Below are 17,040 nucleotides of genomic sequence, written 5' to 3' on the forward strand. Positions count from 1 at the left end.
TGAGGTTTGCACACAGGACTCGGGGTGGGGGGGGGTGACCCAATTAGGAGGAGTTGGGGTTGGACAGTGGCCTTGAATGTGGACCGAGTGCTGTGCATGCTGTGTGTACAGTGTCACCTGATAAGAGCTGGCTTCGGGAGGTGCAATTGGCACAGCGTTGGGGGGCGGCCGAAGGCAGAAGCCCAGCAGAGAATGGGATGGAGGAGGGAACCCAGGAGGTGGGCAGGCGGGGCTGGCTTTGCAGAGGGCTGTGACGACTGGGGCGTGGTGGGGGGCTGCACTGACCACGTGCCCCTCCCCGGGACCGGGCCGTGGGCCAGGTGCCCTGGAGGCAGTGGTCAAGGCCGGTGAGGCCCGTGGGGCAGGGAGAAGGGGGTAAGAAGATCAAACCAGGTGACCCCGAGAGTGACCACTATGATGGGGAAATGAGCAGGGTGTTAGGACGGAGGGTCAGGGAAGGTCTCTAAACAGCGTGACAAGGGCAGCCCCTTGCAGGGAGCAGGCGGCGCCGAGACACTGGAGCAGCATGAACAGGCCATGGGGCGACGACCAGGGCCTGGCGGCCACCTCTGTACAGCAGGAGCCGCTGAAGGCTTGAAGCAGGGTGTGACCCCACCTGGTCTCCCAACCACCCGACCTGGCGGTGAAGAGTCGTGTTGGCGGGGACAGTGCAGTCCATCGGGGGCGGCCATTCCCGGAGGCAGTGAGATGCGCTGAGGTTTGGAATCGGCCTGAGAGAGAAGCGAGGCGAACTTGTGGACCTGGGGGCCAGGATGGGCAGAGGCGGGTTTCGTGGTCACAGCTGCTGTGACACTGAGGTGTGAGGTGAGGGTGCTGCTGTCACCAGCTCTGGGGGCAGAGGGTTGATGGCCACGTCTGCGCAGGTGTGGGGAGAAGACGCAGCAGGGAGAGCTCAGTCTTGGACGTGTCAGGGCCCTTGAGGGTCATGTAGTGGGTGCACTGGTCTGGGCGGGGGGCATGGCTGGGCTAGAGAGACATAGGGGCCCGGGAACCCGTGTGCTTGCCCAGGACCGTAAGTGGAGTGAGCTTCGGGGATGGGGGCGGGGGTCTGGTGTGGGAGCATCAGGGCTCCCAGACAGGTGGGAAGGAGGCCAAGCGCTGTCCCTGGGCTGCAGCTGGGACGGTGGTGGCAGGTTCTTGGGGAGAACATGGGGTGGCATGAGAGGAGGCAGTGTGTGGGAAATGGGGGTCAGAGGAGGGTGAAGGCGGGCTCCGGGCTGTGGGTGGAGAGCCTAGCACTGGGGATCTTGAGTGGGGCGAGGGCCGCAGCGTGCTGGCCATGCACCGGGGTTGGGGGGAGAGCAGGGGGCATGTGACCCAGGGCCCAGGACCTCCCTGGCACAAGGCTTGGCCTGGCCAGCAGTTCAGGCCTGGGGTGGGGGTCGGGTGGGCGTGGACACCGAGGCCCTTTTCTGTGTGGCACTGTCCTCCACTCACGTGGTGCAAGGGTGGGGGTGAGCACAGATGCTTCCCCTGCCTCCCCCATCCTTCCCCTTTGAGCATCTGTGCTTATCAGCACACAGGGACGTTCCCCCAGCCTTAGGGTGAATGACATCTGCCGCACTTGGTGGTGGGACTCAAGAGGCGGAGCCTCAGACTCTCCGGGGTGCAACAGTGGGCAGAGTTGAGGGGTCTGGGAGTCCAGGAGGGCAGAGCCAGGAAGGTCTTCACAAGGCGGGGCATTTACCAGGAAAGCAGCTTGGCTCCTGGGGCCCCCGACTGTCCAGCAGCCCTGGTCACACCCTGGTACTCAGGGCCAGCTGGGGGCAAGCGGGAGGGGGCCGTGTCCCATGTACCTGTGGGCGAGGTGTGGGGACTGTTCCTGTCCGAACACAAGCTCCTTAGCCTGTCACCCCTGAGGGCTGGGCGGGAGAAAACCCGCCTCGATCGAGCAGGAGAGTGAGTCTGGGTGGGTGGCAGGAAGCACATCTGATGTTCGGAGGCAGAGAAAGGTGAGAGGTCAGGTTTCACTTTCATCTGCAGTAGGCGGCCTGGTATATCGGAAGAGACATTCTGTACTGCAAACAGGAACACCAGGCTGGAGGGTGCCCACAGCCCCCCAGCTGCCACGTGCCAGGACCACAGTTGGACTCCTCCTGCTTGGGTTTGTCCCAGGTCATGGTCAGCAGCAGCAGCAGGGCAGACTGGGGGTGGTGTGGCTCCAGCCTCGTGCCCACCGCAGCCCCCAGGGGTCGCTCGCTGTGGGCCCCAGTGCCTGTCAGCGGCTCACTCTCCCTTCTCCCGCATCAGCCTCGGCAACTGCAGGGCTTCATCCTCCCCACCATGCTCCCCTCCCTGGATTCCTTGGTGGCCTGTGACTGAGCAGGTGGAAGAGCTGTCCGCTGGCCAGGATTAAGCTCCTCCCTTTAGTGTCTGGTGGCCAAACCAGAGCTTCTGGCTGGATCCTGGAGGGCAGCAGTGGACCCAGAAGGGCGGTGCCTGCTCTCCCCGTGCCCCAAGGGGGCCCAGAGCAGTGCCATCAGCCCCGGGTGCGGGGCGAGATCCAGCTCTTAGGGCCACTGTGGGACTCCGGCCTGCAGTGTCCTGCGCGTACTTATAGGTGCTGCTGGCCCTGCCTGTGCCCTCCCCGCAGGCCCCCCCCCCCCCCCCGCTCAGAGAACTAGGCCGCTCCACCACCGTGCTCAGCAAACTGAACGTCTTTATTAAGTGCCAAGGTCCAGGCGGGCGCTGCCCGCTGCAGCCTCTCGGACGAGGTCTGTGCCTGGAGCGCCCCGGGTGCCCCTGCAGGGCAGCAGCGCCGGGCGCTCACTTCACATGCTCGGCCGCATGCGAGGAGCAGTAATACTTCTTGTGGGCGATGAAAGTGGACAGGCTGCTGAACCTGATGTTGCACAGGCGACAGTACCTGTGGTTGCCGTTGGGCACGGAGGCCGGCGTCCCCTGGCTGGGCGTCTGTACGCCTTTGTCCGAGTGGGAGGGGGGTGCCGGCACGGCCTCGGGGGACGTGGCCGGGGGCGGGCCGGGCCGGGGGCTGCCGGCGGGCGGCTCCCAAGGGTCCTGGCCGTTGAGGCCGTCGCGGGGGGCGGCGGGCGAAGGCGTCCGGGCCTCGGCGCCAGGGCCGGAGCCGGCCGGGGGCTTGCCCAGCAGCAGGCCGTGCGCCAGGCGGAAGTGCTCGATGAGGTCGCCGCGCACCACGCCGTTCGGGGGGCAGTAGGGACAGACGATGGCGGGCGGGTCCTCGGGGGCGGCGCGCAGGCGGCGCGGGGCGGAGGGGCACGAGAACTTCTTGTGCGCCAAGTACGCCTCGAGGCTGTGGAAGCTCACGCGGCAGGCTGTGCACTCGTGGTAATCGGCCAGGGCCGGTAGGCCGGGCGCAGGGGCGGCGGCGGGAGCCTGGCGCCGCGGCTTTTTGCTCAGGTCGATGGGGCCTTCCGCCGGGTCTTGGCCGCTTCCACCTCCGCCTCCATTTCCGCTTCCGGGCCGCGGCGCCGGCGACGCAGGCGGCGTGGGGGCGTGGCCTGGCGCGACGGGCGGGGCGGGTCCGACCGGGGGCGGGACGGGTCCGGCCACGTGCAGTTCGTAGAGCTTGCGGCGCCTGCGCGTGCGCACGGGCGGCGCAGCGGGCGCGGGGGTCCCGGGGGTCCCGGCGGGCGCAGGCCGGCGCGGCGGCGGGTCGTGACGAGAGGCGCAGTAGTACCGCTTGTGCACCGTATAGGTCTCGTGGCGGCTGAAGCGGATGTTGCAGGCCTCGCACAGCGTCCGGCGGGGGTCGTCGTCCTCGTCTGCCCCGCTGCCCGGGCTTGGGCTGCCTTCGCTGCCCCGGCCGCCCGCCTCGGCCTCGGCCTCGGCCTCGGCCTCCGCCTCGGGCGTAGCCGCGCCCCCCGCCTCGTCCTCGCGCGCCCCGGGGCCCGGCGGCGAGCGCTGCTCGTCGGCCTCGGCGGGCGGCGGGGCGGGGGGCGCGCGCGGCGGGGCTGGGGCCGCCTTGGGCCGGCGGGCAGGGGGCGTGTCGTCGGGCGGGCGGCGGCCGGAGCAGTAGAGGCGCTTGTGCACATAGAAGTTGTTGACGTTGTTGAAGGTGATGTCGCAGTCAAAGCACGTGGCGCCCTTGGGGGCCCCCGTGAAGAGGCCAGCCGGCGCGCCCACCCCCGCGCCCGCCTGCAGCCGGCTGTGCACCAGCTCGGACATTTTGGCCAGGATCTCGGAGGCAGGCGGCGCCGTGGGCAACTGCGGCAGGAAGAGCGCGCCGGGCCCTGGGCTGGAGCCGGGCGTGGGGCTGGACAGCTCCGCCTTCACGCGGACGGGGCTGGGGCCGGCGCTGGGCGGTGATGGCGTCCGCGACAGGGCCGGTGGCCCTGGCTCCGCCTCGGGCTCTTCTGCCGCTTCTACCTTGATGCTCCTGGGGGTCGCCGGGGGCTCGCCGCCACCCCCGTTCTGGGGGCCCGGTCTGGCCTCTCCGTTGGTGGCCTCTGCCAGGGCCTTCCTGTCCAGTCCCGGTGATGGGGCGGGCACCAGGCTCAGGTCTGCAGAGGCCAGGGGGCCGTGCAGCGCCGTGTGCTGCTGGAAGGCGGCCAGACTGTCTGCGGGGAGACGCCAGGGGCCACACTTCAGGCCTGGAGCAGGACCTGCCTGGGCCAGACCTGAAGCTGGGGAGGTTGGGAAGGGAGAGCTGGGCTGGGCGCAGAGGTGGTGGAGCGTCGAGGCCGAAACCGACACCCCTCCCCCACCCCTCGTGGCCGAGCCTGCTTCCCCCTTCCCAGTCCTCAGGGTCACCAGGGGCTCACCTGCGGGGAGCTTGGCAGTGGGGTGCCCAGCCCCTGAGGAGTAGATCTCAACCTTAGAGCCCGGCTGGCAGACCATGTGGTTGGTCACTAGGTGGCTGTAGAGGATGTCCCGCGTGGTGGAGATGAAGCCGCAGCTGTGGCACACACCTGCATAGGCTGTGGTGTCAGAGCCCTGCCGGTGGCTGCGTCCCACAGACCCCGCCGCCCCCTTCCTGGCCCCGCTTACCCGTCAGCGTGTCTGTGTGCACCTTGAGGTGCCGCTCGCAGTTGGCCTTGGTGGTGAAGGCGGACAGGCAGATGAGACACACGAAGGGGCGCTCTCCTGGAACACGGGGCCCGGTAAGGGAGCCTGGCCAGCCGAGGACTACGGCACGGGCACGTGTGGAGGGCCCCTAAGCTCTGCCTCCTAGGACCCCATCGGGGGCCCAGCCCCCAGCCGACCACCCAGCCGGTCGCAGGCGGGGCGCGTGGCCTGGGGCCCTGTGGGAGGCTGCTCGGCGGGGTGGGAGGACCACTCGGGCACGTCCACGGCAGTTGTGCAACCCCAGGAACAATGCAGTGAGCATGCGTGGCTTGGGGGGGGAGACACGCCGTTGGGGGCGGGGCTCACCGCTGTGGCTGCGCATGTGGATCTCCAGGGAGCTGGCGCTGGGGCAGCTTTTGCGGCACTGGGGGAAGGGGCAGACCCGCTCGTTGGGGTAGGTCTCCTTGGGCTTCTCATCGGGGGCGGCCACAGCGGGGGAGCTGGTGCCCTGGCGGCTGGCGCAGTAGTACAGGAGGTGGGCTTGTAGGTTCCGCTCGCTGCGGTACCAGATGCCGCAGTCCTTGCAGGGAAAGACGTCTTCTGCGGGCGGGAGAGGCGGGTGCAGCCTGAGGGGTGCCCCGGCAGCAGCGCTGGCCGCCTAGCACCCGGGGCAGGCCCTGGGCCCTCTGCAACACGAGGGCTGTGCCCCGGCGTCTGCCAGCTTGGGGGGGTGGGGTGGGGTTTGTGACCTGGGCTGTCCCTCTTCACTGCTTTGCCTTCTCAGGTGTCCCTTGGTAACTCCGTGTCCCCTCTCTACGGATCTTCAGGATGCCATGGGGACTTGCATCCTGGGGTGAGTGACCCCGAGGGTGGCCCCTGGGCTGCGTCCCGACAGGGAGCCCCATAAGGAGACACTGTGGTCTCTTGGGGGCGCCCACGGAAGAAGCGAGGCTGGGGTCCGTGACGTGATTGTCTCTGTGACTTGGCGGGGGCGATGGGACTTGCGGGCTGGCATGGAGCTGGGTGCCCGTGGAGGAGGACGAGGAGACAGGTGTGTGCGTGTGAGCAGGTGTGTGGGCCGCTGGGTGCCCGAGTCCCCAAGCACTGGGGCAGCAGGGCGAGAGGTGAGCGTGGCTCTGGGTAGGCAGGGGGCTGAGGCCAGGAGCTGCAGAGCACGAGGAGCCTCCCGGTGCACCGCCCTTCCCCGCCCCCCCCATACACCTGATGGCTCTTTGTGTTACTGGTCAGAACTTCCTGAATTCACTACATTTAACCCAAGTACCTTTGCGGCTTAGGGGGTTTGGATGGCGGGGGTGGATGCGCCAGCTGGTGAGCATTCTCTGGCGGGTGCTTCAGCAGAACGATAAGGAATGTTGTTTCTGTCCCTGCTCCTTCGCCAGCCACCCCTAGGCTGAACCCAGGGCAGCGGGGAGACCTTGTTCTGGGTCTCGACCTTGACCTTCACACGGAATGGACACCTTTTGGGGGTCGTGTGCGGGTTGGGACGTATTTCTCAGCCCGTTGGTGCAGGTTGGGACGTATTTCTCAGCCTGCTGGTTGGTAGTTACTGAACACGTGGTCCGCCTGCCCCCCGGGGGCTGCCAGGTTTCTACCTTCTGCCTCTCTTAAGGAATTTAGTACCTGTCTGTCAAGTGAGACGGGCACTCCTCATGCCCCTGTGCCTGCAGTGTTTCCGGCTCAACTCTTCCTACTGTGTTATTTCTGGTTTTCAAGTTCCCTTTTATTTGGAGGTTGAGGGGCAGCGCTGAGGCCTTGAGCTGGGATCCGGGTGCTGTTGGTATCTGCAGGGTCAGTGCTGGGGACTGCGCTGCTGCTTGCGGCACAGCGAAGGGACTGGGAGCCTTGGAGGCCCGTGTGGGCCCCAGCCCCGGCCCTAAAACTTAGCAAGGACGGTCATCGCCCCACCAACCCAGGGCTGACCTCGGGCCAAGTCCAGGTAACCTGCACAGACACCTCAAGACCGGCATTACCTTTACTGCTTCCACAGTTGAGAAAACAGGCCCAGAGTGGTGGAGTCTCACGAATTAAACCGGGTCTGATTGACTTTGGAGCTCGGGTTCTGAAAGCCCTTCTAGACCAGCAGTAGGAGAGGCCCACGTGGGGTTGGTATAAACGATGCTAGCCCACCATGCCCTCACAGACCAAGTGTCAGACCCGAGGGGAGGGAAACCGAGGCCCAGAGAGGCTGCTCCTGGGCGGGCTTGAGAGGAAGCCCTCCAGCACCTGGGGCTCCCTGCAGCCCCCCCCCACCTACCCACCCAAAAGAGACAGAGAGGCAGCCCCCCGGGCACCAGATGCCATTCCCTGCCCTGGTGGGGTGGCCGTCCTGGCCTCTGACAGACCCTTCCATCCAGCACCCTTCTTTCCTGAAACCTCAACGTCAGACAAGACCCCTGTTTGCTCACCACCACCCTCTCAGCTCCCCTGCAGGACCCCATTCTCCCTGAGGCAGTGGCCTTGCCCTGTCCGGCCCAGTCCCTCCATGCAGGCTCTGGGGACGGGCCACCCACCTGTGCTTGTCCCCACCCCTCCGGGTCACCCTCCTCACTTGGCTGCCAGTGTCTGGGTCACGGTGACCTCCGTGCTGCCTGCCTTTGCTCTCAACACAGCTGGGACACGGCGGGCCTCCCCTCACCCCTGGCTCTAGTGTCTGCAGGTCCTGTCTCTCCGTGGGGCCTCGTCCTGCCCGGAGCTCCCCAACTCTGACCGCACCCTGAGCCCCAGCACGTGTCCCCCAGTCGCCTCCTGGGCTCCACTTAGTGCCCAACAGGCGTCTTGGGTCAGGCTGCTCAGAACGGGCCCTCCACCCTGACTGCGATGGGACGGACAGTGTCCACCCCGCGGCCGTGCTGCAGCCCCGGCCTCACGCTGCCGCTTCCCCCCCCCGGCCCCCGGCCCCCCCCCCCCCCGGCAGGCCCTGTGCCGTCATCACGTTTGACCTGCTTAAAAAGGTCACTTTTTTCCCAATTTTACAACCCTACAGTCTCCCTCTAGCAGCCATGCAATTTTAGAACTAAATGGGGTCGTACCCTTTGCTGCCTGAAAGCCCCCTGCCGCGGTCATTTCTCTGAGAAGGAATCCCAGCCCTGGTCCGGGGCCACCCTCGGAGTCTGGCTCTGGCCACGGTGGCCGTCTCGCTGGGCCCGGGCTGTCCGCTCAGCTGCTCTCCCCGGCGCGCGGGTCTCCCAAGCACCCCAGCCACTGCCCACATCACCACTTGCCCTCCTTCGTGGATGTGCCTGCGGCCGCCTGCCCCCTCAGGGCGGGCAGCTGTCCCCATTTGAGAAACGGTGCATCTCATCGGTTCTCAGACCCTCTGCTGCTTGTAGGGAGGAGTGACAAATGTGGTCCCTCCACTGCAGCTCTCCACACTGGCGGCTCTGCCCCAAGGGGACACTTGACCACGTCCTTCACAACTGGGAGGGATGGTACCAGCGTCTAGTGGGCGAGGGCAGGGCTGCTGCTGGGCACCCCACGGTGCATGTGTCCCAGACTCCACCCCTGCCCCGCGCGGCCTCTCCAGCTGGCGACCTAGAAGGGCCTTCCGGACCCGCGGAGCGTGTACCAGAGGCACTGTGGTGAGAAGCCCGCTCTGCTGCACCACGTGGCCCCCTGCACGCTGACTGCACCCTGGAGCCCCTCCTGGAACCCCACTGCTAGGCCCCCGTGCGTGCCCCCGGGGCACACGCCCTCCTCTGCTCAGGTGGCAGTGGTGACCAGTCTTTGCAGATCCTGAGCTGGGCACCGCCTGCAGCTCTGAGCCTGGGGTGGGGGGCGGGCAGGCAGCGGGTTACTCACTGTTGACAACTGCAGTCGCGAGGATGGACGCCATGCCCGCCTGCTGGGGCAGGAGCTGGATGTCGGCGGCGGGGGAGGGGGCCAGGCCCTCGGGCTCCACCGGCTCCTTCACAGGCTGGCTGGGGGCACTGTGGGGCTCGGCCGCGAGGAGCACGCTCAGCCGTCCGCCCGCGGCCACCGGCCTGGTGAGCCTGCACCAGAGGGCGCCATCTGCGGGGGGAGGGCGTCTGTGACGGGGTGCCGGCGGCCCCAGGCCACCACGGCCGCGCCTCTGCAAAGACCCTGCCCATCTTATCCTCCTGATACCCTCTGCGCCGCCCCAGCTTAGGCATGGGGGTTCCGAAGCCGGCGTGGTGGCCGGGGCGAAGCCACACCCGGGTTCGCAGCTGTGGCCGGCTGGTTTCCGTGGCGCACCTGCCTCCTCAGGGCGACTAGGTGGTGCCTCCCTGCCTGTGTCCGTCGGAGCGCGAGGGCCCTCTTAGGGGAGAGGGGAGCAGAGCGGCGGGGAGGGCTTGGGAGCCGCTCACCCACGCCCTAGAAAGGCCTCCCAGCTCCTCGCTACTCAGCCAGCGTGGCTGTTGCCACGGTGGCCAGCGGGGGGCAGCCTTGGCCAACAGGACCCGGGCTGAGCTGCCCACGGGACCAGGCCACCTGGCTAGCATCAGCACCATGGGACCCTTGTCCTGCCCGGGCAGATGAACCCTGTTGACCAGGTGAGCAGGGGGGACAGGCCAGGCACTGCTAACTGGGCCACGTCCCCGCCAGGTGTACGTACCCCCAGCTGGGCACCTGCTGCCAACCTGGGCCCTCCCGTGCTTTACAGCTGCTCTCTGGGTCCTTAGAGCACCCCAAAGCAGGGAGGGTGGGCCAGGGGGTGAAACAGGCACACGGGTGCTGTGCTAGCCAGGTCCTCGGACGCGCAGGGCCCCGGATGCTGACCTCAGCACCTGCTCTGACCCCTGCTGTGCCCTAGAGGCCCCCAGGTGGGGAGGGGCTGGGGAGGTGCTGGAGCAGCAGCCCAGCTTGCCCCTGCCCACCTCCAGGGGCCTTTGGCTCTGTCCTGAAACAAGGCTAAGGCTGCCCACAGGACATTTAGTCCAGTGTGCTCAGGAGGCGATGGTGAGGGTGACACCCCCAGAACATTCTACCAAAGCGGAGCCCCCCCGCCCCGGAAGAAGGAGATGGATTTCCCGTGGCCATGCTGTGGTGTTTGGCTCTTGCTTGGCTGTAGAAGTTGTCGCGTGTCTACCCCCACATCCCCCCCGGGACCTGAGCTGCCTCATCTGTAATGGGGGGGCCACTCTGGAAAGTGCAGGTTTGCAGGAGGGACGTGGGGCTTTCCTCGGCTTCACAAAACAGAGGCCCCAGAAGGTGAGGGGACCTGTCCCAGGCCCCCCAGCTGGGTTTGGACATGGCCCTCCTGACCACTCCTGGAGGGAGTCAGGCCGCACTGGTCCAGCAGGCACCCCCAGGTGGGTCCACCAGGCCCTGCCAGTGTCCACTGTCCCTGTGGTCTCCCAGAGGCCCTGAGGGCAGTCCTGGCCTGGGCCCGCTCTCCCCGACCCCCGGGGCCGACGCCTGTCCAGCCCTAGGCAAGCATTAACGGGGGCACTGGGCGTGTGGTGGCGGCAGTGGCCAGCCCCTTGGCCCGGCCAAGCAGGCTGATTTCCCTTTAAGAGCCGGCCCAGGGGGAGCCATGACCCCCCACCCTCCGGAAGGCAGTGAGGGAAACGCCAGGATACCAACCCTTCCTGTAGATCTCCGAGTTGGCTTCGGCCGCGGTCAGGGCCCGGGGCAGCGTCCTCAGCCAGCAGGCCTCGTCCTCCAGCAGCAGGGTCAGGGCCGGGCTCTGGGGGCGGGGAGGGGGGTCAGCAGGGACTCAGTCACGCCCTCGGAGACAGTCAGCAGGAGAGAGGCTGGCCGGGGCAGCGGGGGGCTCCCTGTGAGGGATGCCTGAGAGTCTGCCCCGTGGGCGCCCTGTCCAGGCTGCGGGTCCTCGCCAAGTGCTGGCGACACACATGCAGTAGGGATCCAGTGCCTGCCGTGGGTCAGGTGCTGGTTTCCCTTGGAAACTGAGGCCCAGAGAGGGGGAGCAACTCGCCTAAAGTTACACAGCCAGTGAGTGGCAGAGCGGGGAGGCACACCCGGACCTCCGTTCTTGCTGCCCCTCCCTGGTGGGGCACTGGACCGGATGCAGGCTCCTCCCACACACAGGCCCCCAGAGACCTACCGAGTGAGTCCCACACACAGGCCCCCAGAGACCTACAGACTGAGCTGTGGGACTGTCTGCACAGCACGCAGGCCCACCTTCGTCCAGTCCATCCTGGGGCCCATAGACGTCTCGTCCCATCCTGGGCAGCAAGACGTCCCCCCACCGAGGCTGGCTCAGCACCTGGCCTCCCTGCGGCTCGCAGACCGTGGTCAGCCCCTCGCCCAGACACGCTCTCTCCAGCAGCCTGGTCTGCGAGCCAGGCCTCTGCAGCGCCCCCCCCACCCTCCCCAGGCAGCACTGCAAACATACATCCCCTGTCCCACATGGTTCTGGGAGGGGGCTGGCCCTTGCCACACGGAGGCGATGAGGTACAGACCCTGGCCCTGACTGGCCGCAGAAAGTTAGGGTGATGACCGCAGCCGCCCCTCAGGCCACAGCCCCAGGGCTGGAAGGTTTGTGGACGGCTCCTCTCCTGCAGGGGGTCCCCAAGCTCCGCCACTGAGCGCCGTGTGGAAAGGCACAGCACATTCGTGTCTGAGTATTTTCTTTGTTTTATGCAAATAAAAGCTTTTTAGTCAAACTGTGTAAGTCAAGGCCCAGTGTCACTCGCCGTCACCTGGATGGGGGCAGCTGGCCAGGAAGCCAGAGCTGGGCATCGGGTCCAGTCCAGACTCCCTGACTGACTGTGCCCAATGGCACCATGCCCGCCCTCCCTGCAAACGGCAATGGCCCGAGCCCGTGGGCTCCCTCCACCGTCCTTGTGCTGCCACCTGCTCTGGGGGTGGGTCACATCCCTCTTTGACTCAGTCTCCCCGGGGCACTGGGAAGTGGAAGCCTGTGTGTGTGAAGCCCTCCTTTCAGACAGTGCCCGCCTGGCACGGGACAAACAGGAGTCCCGCCACCCTTGCTTCTCCATTCCCTTTGGCCCGCAGGACACAGTGGGCAGAGGCTATGCCTTCGGACCTAGGAGGCTGATGTCCACTGGGGCGGCAGGCCAGCAACTGCCAGGTATCAACTGGGGGCGAGTGTCTCCACCCAGCAGCATGCTTTAACGGGCAGCTGCAGACCTGGGGGTCCCCGTCACCCACAGCTGGGGACAGGCTGGGGGGCCAAAGCGGGACCGGGGGGACCCCCACAGCTGGGGACAGGCTGGGGGGCCAAAGCGGGACCGGGGGGTGCTGGACCAGCAGCGATTGACCGGCGGCGCCCACGTCCCAGCTGTCCTGACCTGGGCCAGCAGAGAGGCGGAGGCCAGGGTCTCCCTGAGTCTCTAATGAATATTAATGAGTGGAGGAGGGAGAAAAAAATTAATCTGCTTGATCCTCCGATGGGTGCTGCGGTAACGATATGAAATCTAATTATTCGTCCCAATATTTCTAAACCCTCAAACTGAGACTGACAGCCTCCCGGTCGGTTTAATGCTTATCACTCCCGGGAGCGGCGTGTTCGCGGCATGATAAAAGCGCCCGCGCACAGCTCTGCTGACGCTGCAGAACCCCTGAATTTTCCGCGTCCATCTGAGTGGAGGGGAGACGGCGGCGCTGTGTTCCCGGCTCTGTGCCTCCTGCTGGGAGCGGCCCCTCGCCTGGTGGCTGCCCTGGGCGGGTGAGGGGCTGGGGACGTGGGGACCTGGAGGGGGGCTTGCATCCTGCACCCTGCGCCTGACTCACAGGAGGGAGAGGGGCCAGGAGATCCAGGCCGTACGACCACCAGACCCTTCACCCTCGTTCCCTCAACACTCTGGGGGCCCCTGGCCCCCACTTAAATGGGGCAGGCTGGGCCCACCATCACCAGCCTCCCTGCCTGCGCGTGGACCCTAGGGGTGCAAGAGCCGGCGCCCCACGGCTCCGGGGAGAGGAGCACGGCCATGCCCAGTCTGCCCCTGTCCCCGTCCCCGTGGGGTGGCAACGCGCACTGTCGTGCGCTAGGGCTACAGCTCGCCCCCCTGCCCCGTTATTCATTTTCTCCCCCCATCCCCCAATTCCAAGCAGCCCTGGAACAGAAGCCCTTTTCTCTGGTGGTCGGAGGCGCCGGGCCGAGGCAGGTTCCCTTCCTGGCCCTGCCCGTGGGCAGCGGGGTGCGAGCCTAAAACGATCAGAGATGTGTGTACTGCCGGCCACCTCCCCTCCACCGGCGCCCCAGGCTCACTGCTGGGTCTGGGGTTCACCCCAGACAGGCCGGGTGCGGCGTCTGAAAAAAGCTTGGCCCCTACCCTGCCTTAGCCCTGGGGGTCGCGCTGTCCCTCCCTCCTGACTCCAGGCTGCCCCACCCAGCCCCGGGACAGCGGACGGCCACTTTAAACTCTCTGGGTGCATCTGAGAACCCTCCTTGTTCCCCCAACAAAGAGGTCAGTGTCTGGGTTCTGTGCCCGCTGATAGCCATCAGAAACCCTATCTCTACCGCATCCGCTGTGACAGCCGTATCTGAGGCTGTTCCCAAACTCGCCATACAGCGCGTGAAGTAGCGTCGAGGGGAGGTGGGGGCCTGCAGAACGCCTCCCCAGGGCACTGCGGGCAGGTTCGCGGGAGGTCGGGAACCTGGGGCAGGCCCTGATCGGGGCCTGCACTCATCTCTCCCTTTCAGCGTGTCCTGAGAAGCCCCCGCCTGCGTCCCACTCACCATCGCCAGAGGCAATGGCTTTCCACCCCTGGCACCAGACGTTTCATGAAGCAAGAGAAGCACGACACGGGCGGCTCAAGGCATGGCCCCATCTGGCAAAGAAAGACCCATGATGCACCACGCCTGGGCTGAGCGCCTTCCCTTGGGAATTACTCCCTATCACAGCCAGAGGAAGAGGGGCCTCGCCAGGAGGGCACCGGGCTCGTGCACCGCAGCCCCGTCACCCCCTGGCCCGGGATCATCCTGCTGGGAGTCGGGCTGTGCCAGGCAATGACCGCTGGCAGCGGCCTTGGAGGGGCCCCATGTGGAGGGCCGCTCAGAGCCCATCTGCGTGCGGTCAGCTGGCGGCTGGGCCTGGATGGTCCCACGTCAGCCTCACAGGCAGGCTCAGACCTGCTGCCCTGCGTGCCATCCAGGGGGCACCCTCCCAGCTCTCACTGATGTCACGGTGGCCTCGTGGCTAAAGTGGGTGAGCCGTGGGAGGACAACTGGACAGACGGATGGGCCGAGTGAGTGAGGGCCCATTTGTTCATTCATCCAATTATCCACCCATCCTGCCAACATCTATCCATTCACCATCTACTCATCCATCCATCTACCCACCATCTACCCGTCCATCCACCATTCTTTATCCGTGCACACATCCACTCACCCATCTGTCCATCCACCTGTCCACCCACCATCCGTCCATCCACCTTCTGACCATCCATCTAGCATTCAACCTTCCATCTACCTGTCTGTCCATCCATCCACCCAACTATCCACCTGCTACTCGGCCATCTACCATCCACCCGTCCACCCACCATCCACCTGTCCATCTATCATCCATTTATCCATCCACACATCCATTCACCCACCCACCCATCCACCATCCACCCTCCTCTTACCATCCACACGGCAATCCACTCCATTTATCCATCCACATATCCGCTCACCCATCCATCCTCCATCCATCTGTTTATTCATCCACACATCCACTAACCCACCCATCTACCCGTCTACCCATCTCTGCCCATCGTTCTACCTTCCACCCATCAGTATACCATCTACCTGTCCATCCATCCACCATCTTCCACCATCTACCTATCCACCCATCCACCATCCACCTGTCCATCCATCCATCCTCCCATTCATCCACTCACCCACCCATCCATCCACCTTCTACCCATCCTTTCATCATTCCCCCCACCATCCACCCATGTATCCACCTTCTACCTGTCCATCCACCATTCACTACCTGCTACTTGTCCATCTACCATTGACCCATCCATCCAGCATCTGTGTCCATCCACCCACCCACCCACCCATCTATCCACTAACCTCCCGTCCATCCACCATCTACTTGTCCATCCACCATTCATGTATCTACCTACCCACCCACCCACCCACCCATCCATCCATCCATCCATCCACCTGCTACTCGTCCATCTATCATCCACCCATCCATCCACCCATCCACCTGCTACTCGTCCATCTGTCATCCACCCATCCATCCAACATATCCAGCCATCTATCCACCATCCACGTGTCTATCTACAATCCATGTATCCATCCACCTTCTACCTGTCCATCCACCATCCCTCCTCCATCAACCATCACCTGTCTGTCCACCATGCACCTTCTGCCCATCCATCTAGCATTCAACCTTCCATTTACCATCTACCCGTGCATGCATCCATCTACCTGTCCATCCATCCATCTACCCATCCACTGGCTACTCGTCCATCTACTGTCCACCCATCCATCTGCCATTTATCTGTCCATCCACCGTCCATTTGTCCATTCAATATCCACTCAACTGCTCCTCCACAACCATCCACCCATCCACCATCCACCTTCTCCCCGCCCATCCACCATCCATCTGTCCATCCACCTTCTATCTATCTATCTGTCATCCATTTATCCATGCACACCTCCACACACCCACCCATCCATCCACCATGCACCCTTCCATCCGCCTTCTACCCACCATCCACCAATCCATCCACACATCCAATCACCCACCCATGCAGCTACCTTCTCCCCTGTCCATCCATCATCCACCTGGCCATCCAACTTCTACTCTCCATCCACTATCCCCCACAATCCACCATCCATCCATCCACCCATGTATCCACCATTCACCCATTCTTCCACCTTCTAATTGTCCATTCACCAACCACACTTCCATCAACCATCCACCCAACCATCCACCTGTCCCCACCCATCCACCTAACATCTACCCGTCCATCCACATATCCACTCACCCACCTGTCCACCCACCATCCAGCCATCCATCCACCTTCTGACTATCCATCTAGCATTCAACCTTCCATCTACCATCTACCTGTCCGTCCATCCATCCACCCAACTATCCACCTGCTACTCGGCCATCTACCATCCACCTGTCCACCCACCATCCACCTGTCCATCTATCACCCATGTATCCACTATCTACCTGTTCATCTATCATCCATTTATCCATCCACACATCCATTCACCCACCCATCCATCCACCAACCACCCATCCATCCTCCTCCTACTTGGTCCACCTACCATCCACCCATCAATCCACCATCCACCTGTCCATCCTCCATCTACCATCCACATGGCAATCCACTGTCCATTTATCCATCCACATATCCACTCACCCATCCATCCACATCAGTCCACCATCTACCTGTCCATCCATCCATCCACCTTCTACCCATCCTTTCATCATTCCCCCCGCCATCCACCCATGTATCCACCTTCTACCTGTCCATCCACCATTCACTACCTGCTACTCGTCCATCTACCATTGACCCATCCATCCACCATCTATGTGTCCATCCATACTTCCACCCACCTCCCATCCATCCACCATCTACTCGTCCATCCACCATTCATTTATGCATCCACGTATCCACCTGCCCACCCATCCATCCACCCACCTGCTACTCGTTCATCTATCATCCACCCATCCATCCACCATCAACATATCCACCATTTATCCATCCGTCCATGCACCATCTACCTGTCCATCCACCAACCATTTTTCCATCCAATATCTACTCACTCCTCCAACAACCATCTACCCGTCATCCACCACACCCTTCCAACCACCCTCTACCCGTCCATCCACCACCCATTATCCATTCAATATCCACTATCCATTCAATATCCACTCAACTGATCCTCCACAACCATCCACCTGTCCATCTACTATCCACCGTCCATCCACTATCCCCTGCAATCCACCTTCCACCCATCCATCTACCATCCATCCATCCACCATCTACCTGTCCATCCATCCACCCATCTATCCACCATTCACCCATCCTTCCACCTTCTAATTATCCATATCCATCCACCATCCACCCTTCCATCCACCCTCCACACGTCCATCCATCATCTTCCTGTCC

The 17,040-nt window shown here is 64.2% G+C and overlaps 1 protein-coding gene across 1 annotated transcript in view; it reads right to left on the minus strand.

Annotated features, from left to right (window-relative positions):
- Positions 1 to 2,696: 2,696 nt before the first annotated feature.
- Positions 2,697 to 17,040, minus strand: part of ZFPM1 (zinc finger protein, FOG family member 1) — a 69,239-nt gene continuing 54,895 nt past the window's right edge. Inside the window, exons 5-10 of the mRNA XM_082862585.1 lie at positions 10,573 to 10,675; positions 8,827 to 9,036; positions 5,374 to 5,607; positions 4,990 to 5,085; positions 4,764 to 4,910; positions 2,697 to 4,559 (exon numbers count right to left, since the gene is read on the minus strand). Of these exons, the coding sequence (XP_082718711.1) occupies positions 2,788 to 4,559; positions 4,764 to 4,910; positions 4,990 to 5,085; positions 5,374 to 5,607; positions 8,827 to 9,036; positions 10,573 to 10,675 (2,562 nt within the window). The 3' untranslated portion in view covers positions 2,697 to 2,787. The remainder of the gene's footprint in view (positions 4,560 to 4,763; positions 4,911 to 4,989; positions 5,086 to 5,373; positions 5,608 to 8,826; positions 9,037 to 10,572; positions 10,676 to 17,040) is intronic.

This window comes from Leucopleurus acutus, assembly GCF_964270905.1.
Source record: "Leucopleurus acutus genome assembly, chromosome: 20".
In the NCBI taxonomy this organism is placed as follows: Eukaryota; Metazoa; Chordata; class Mammalia; order Artiodactyla; family Delphinidae; genus Leucopleurus; species Leucopleurus acutus.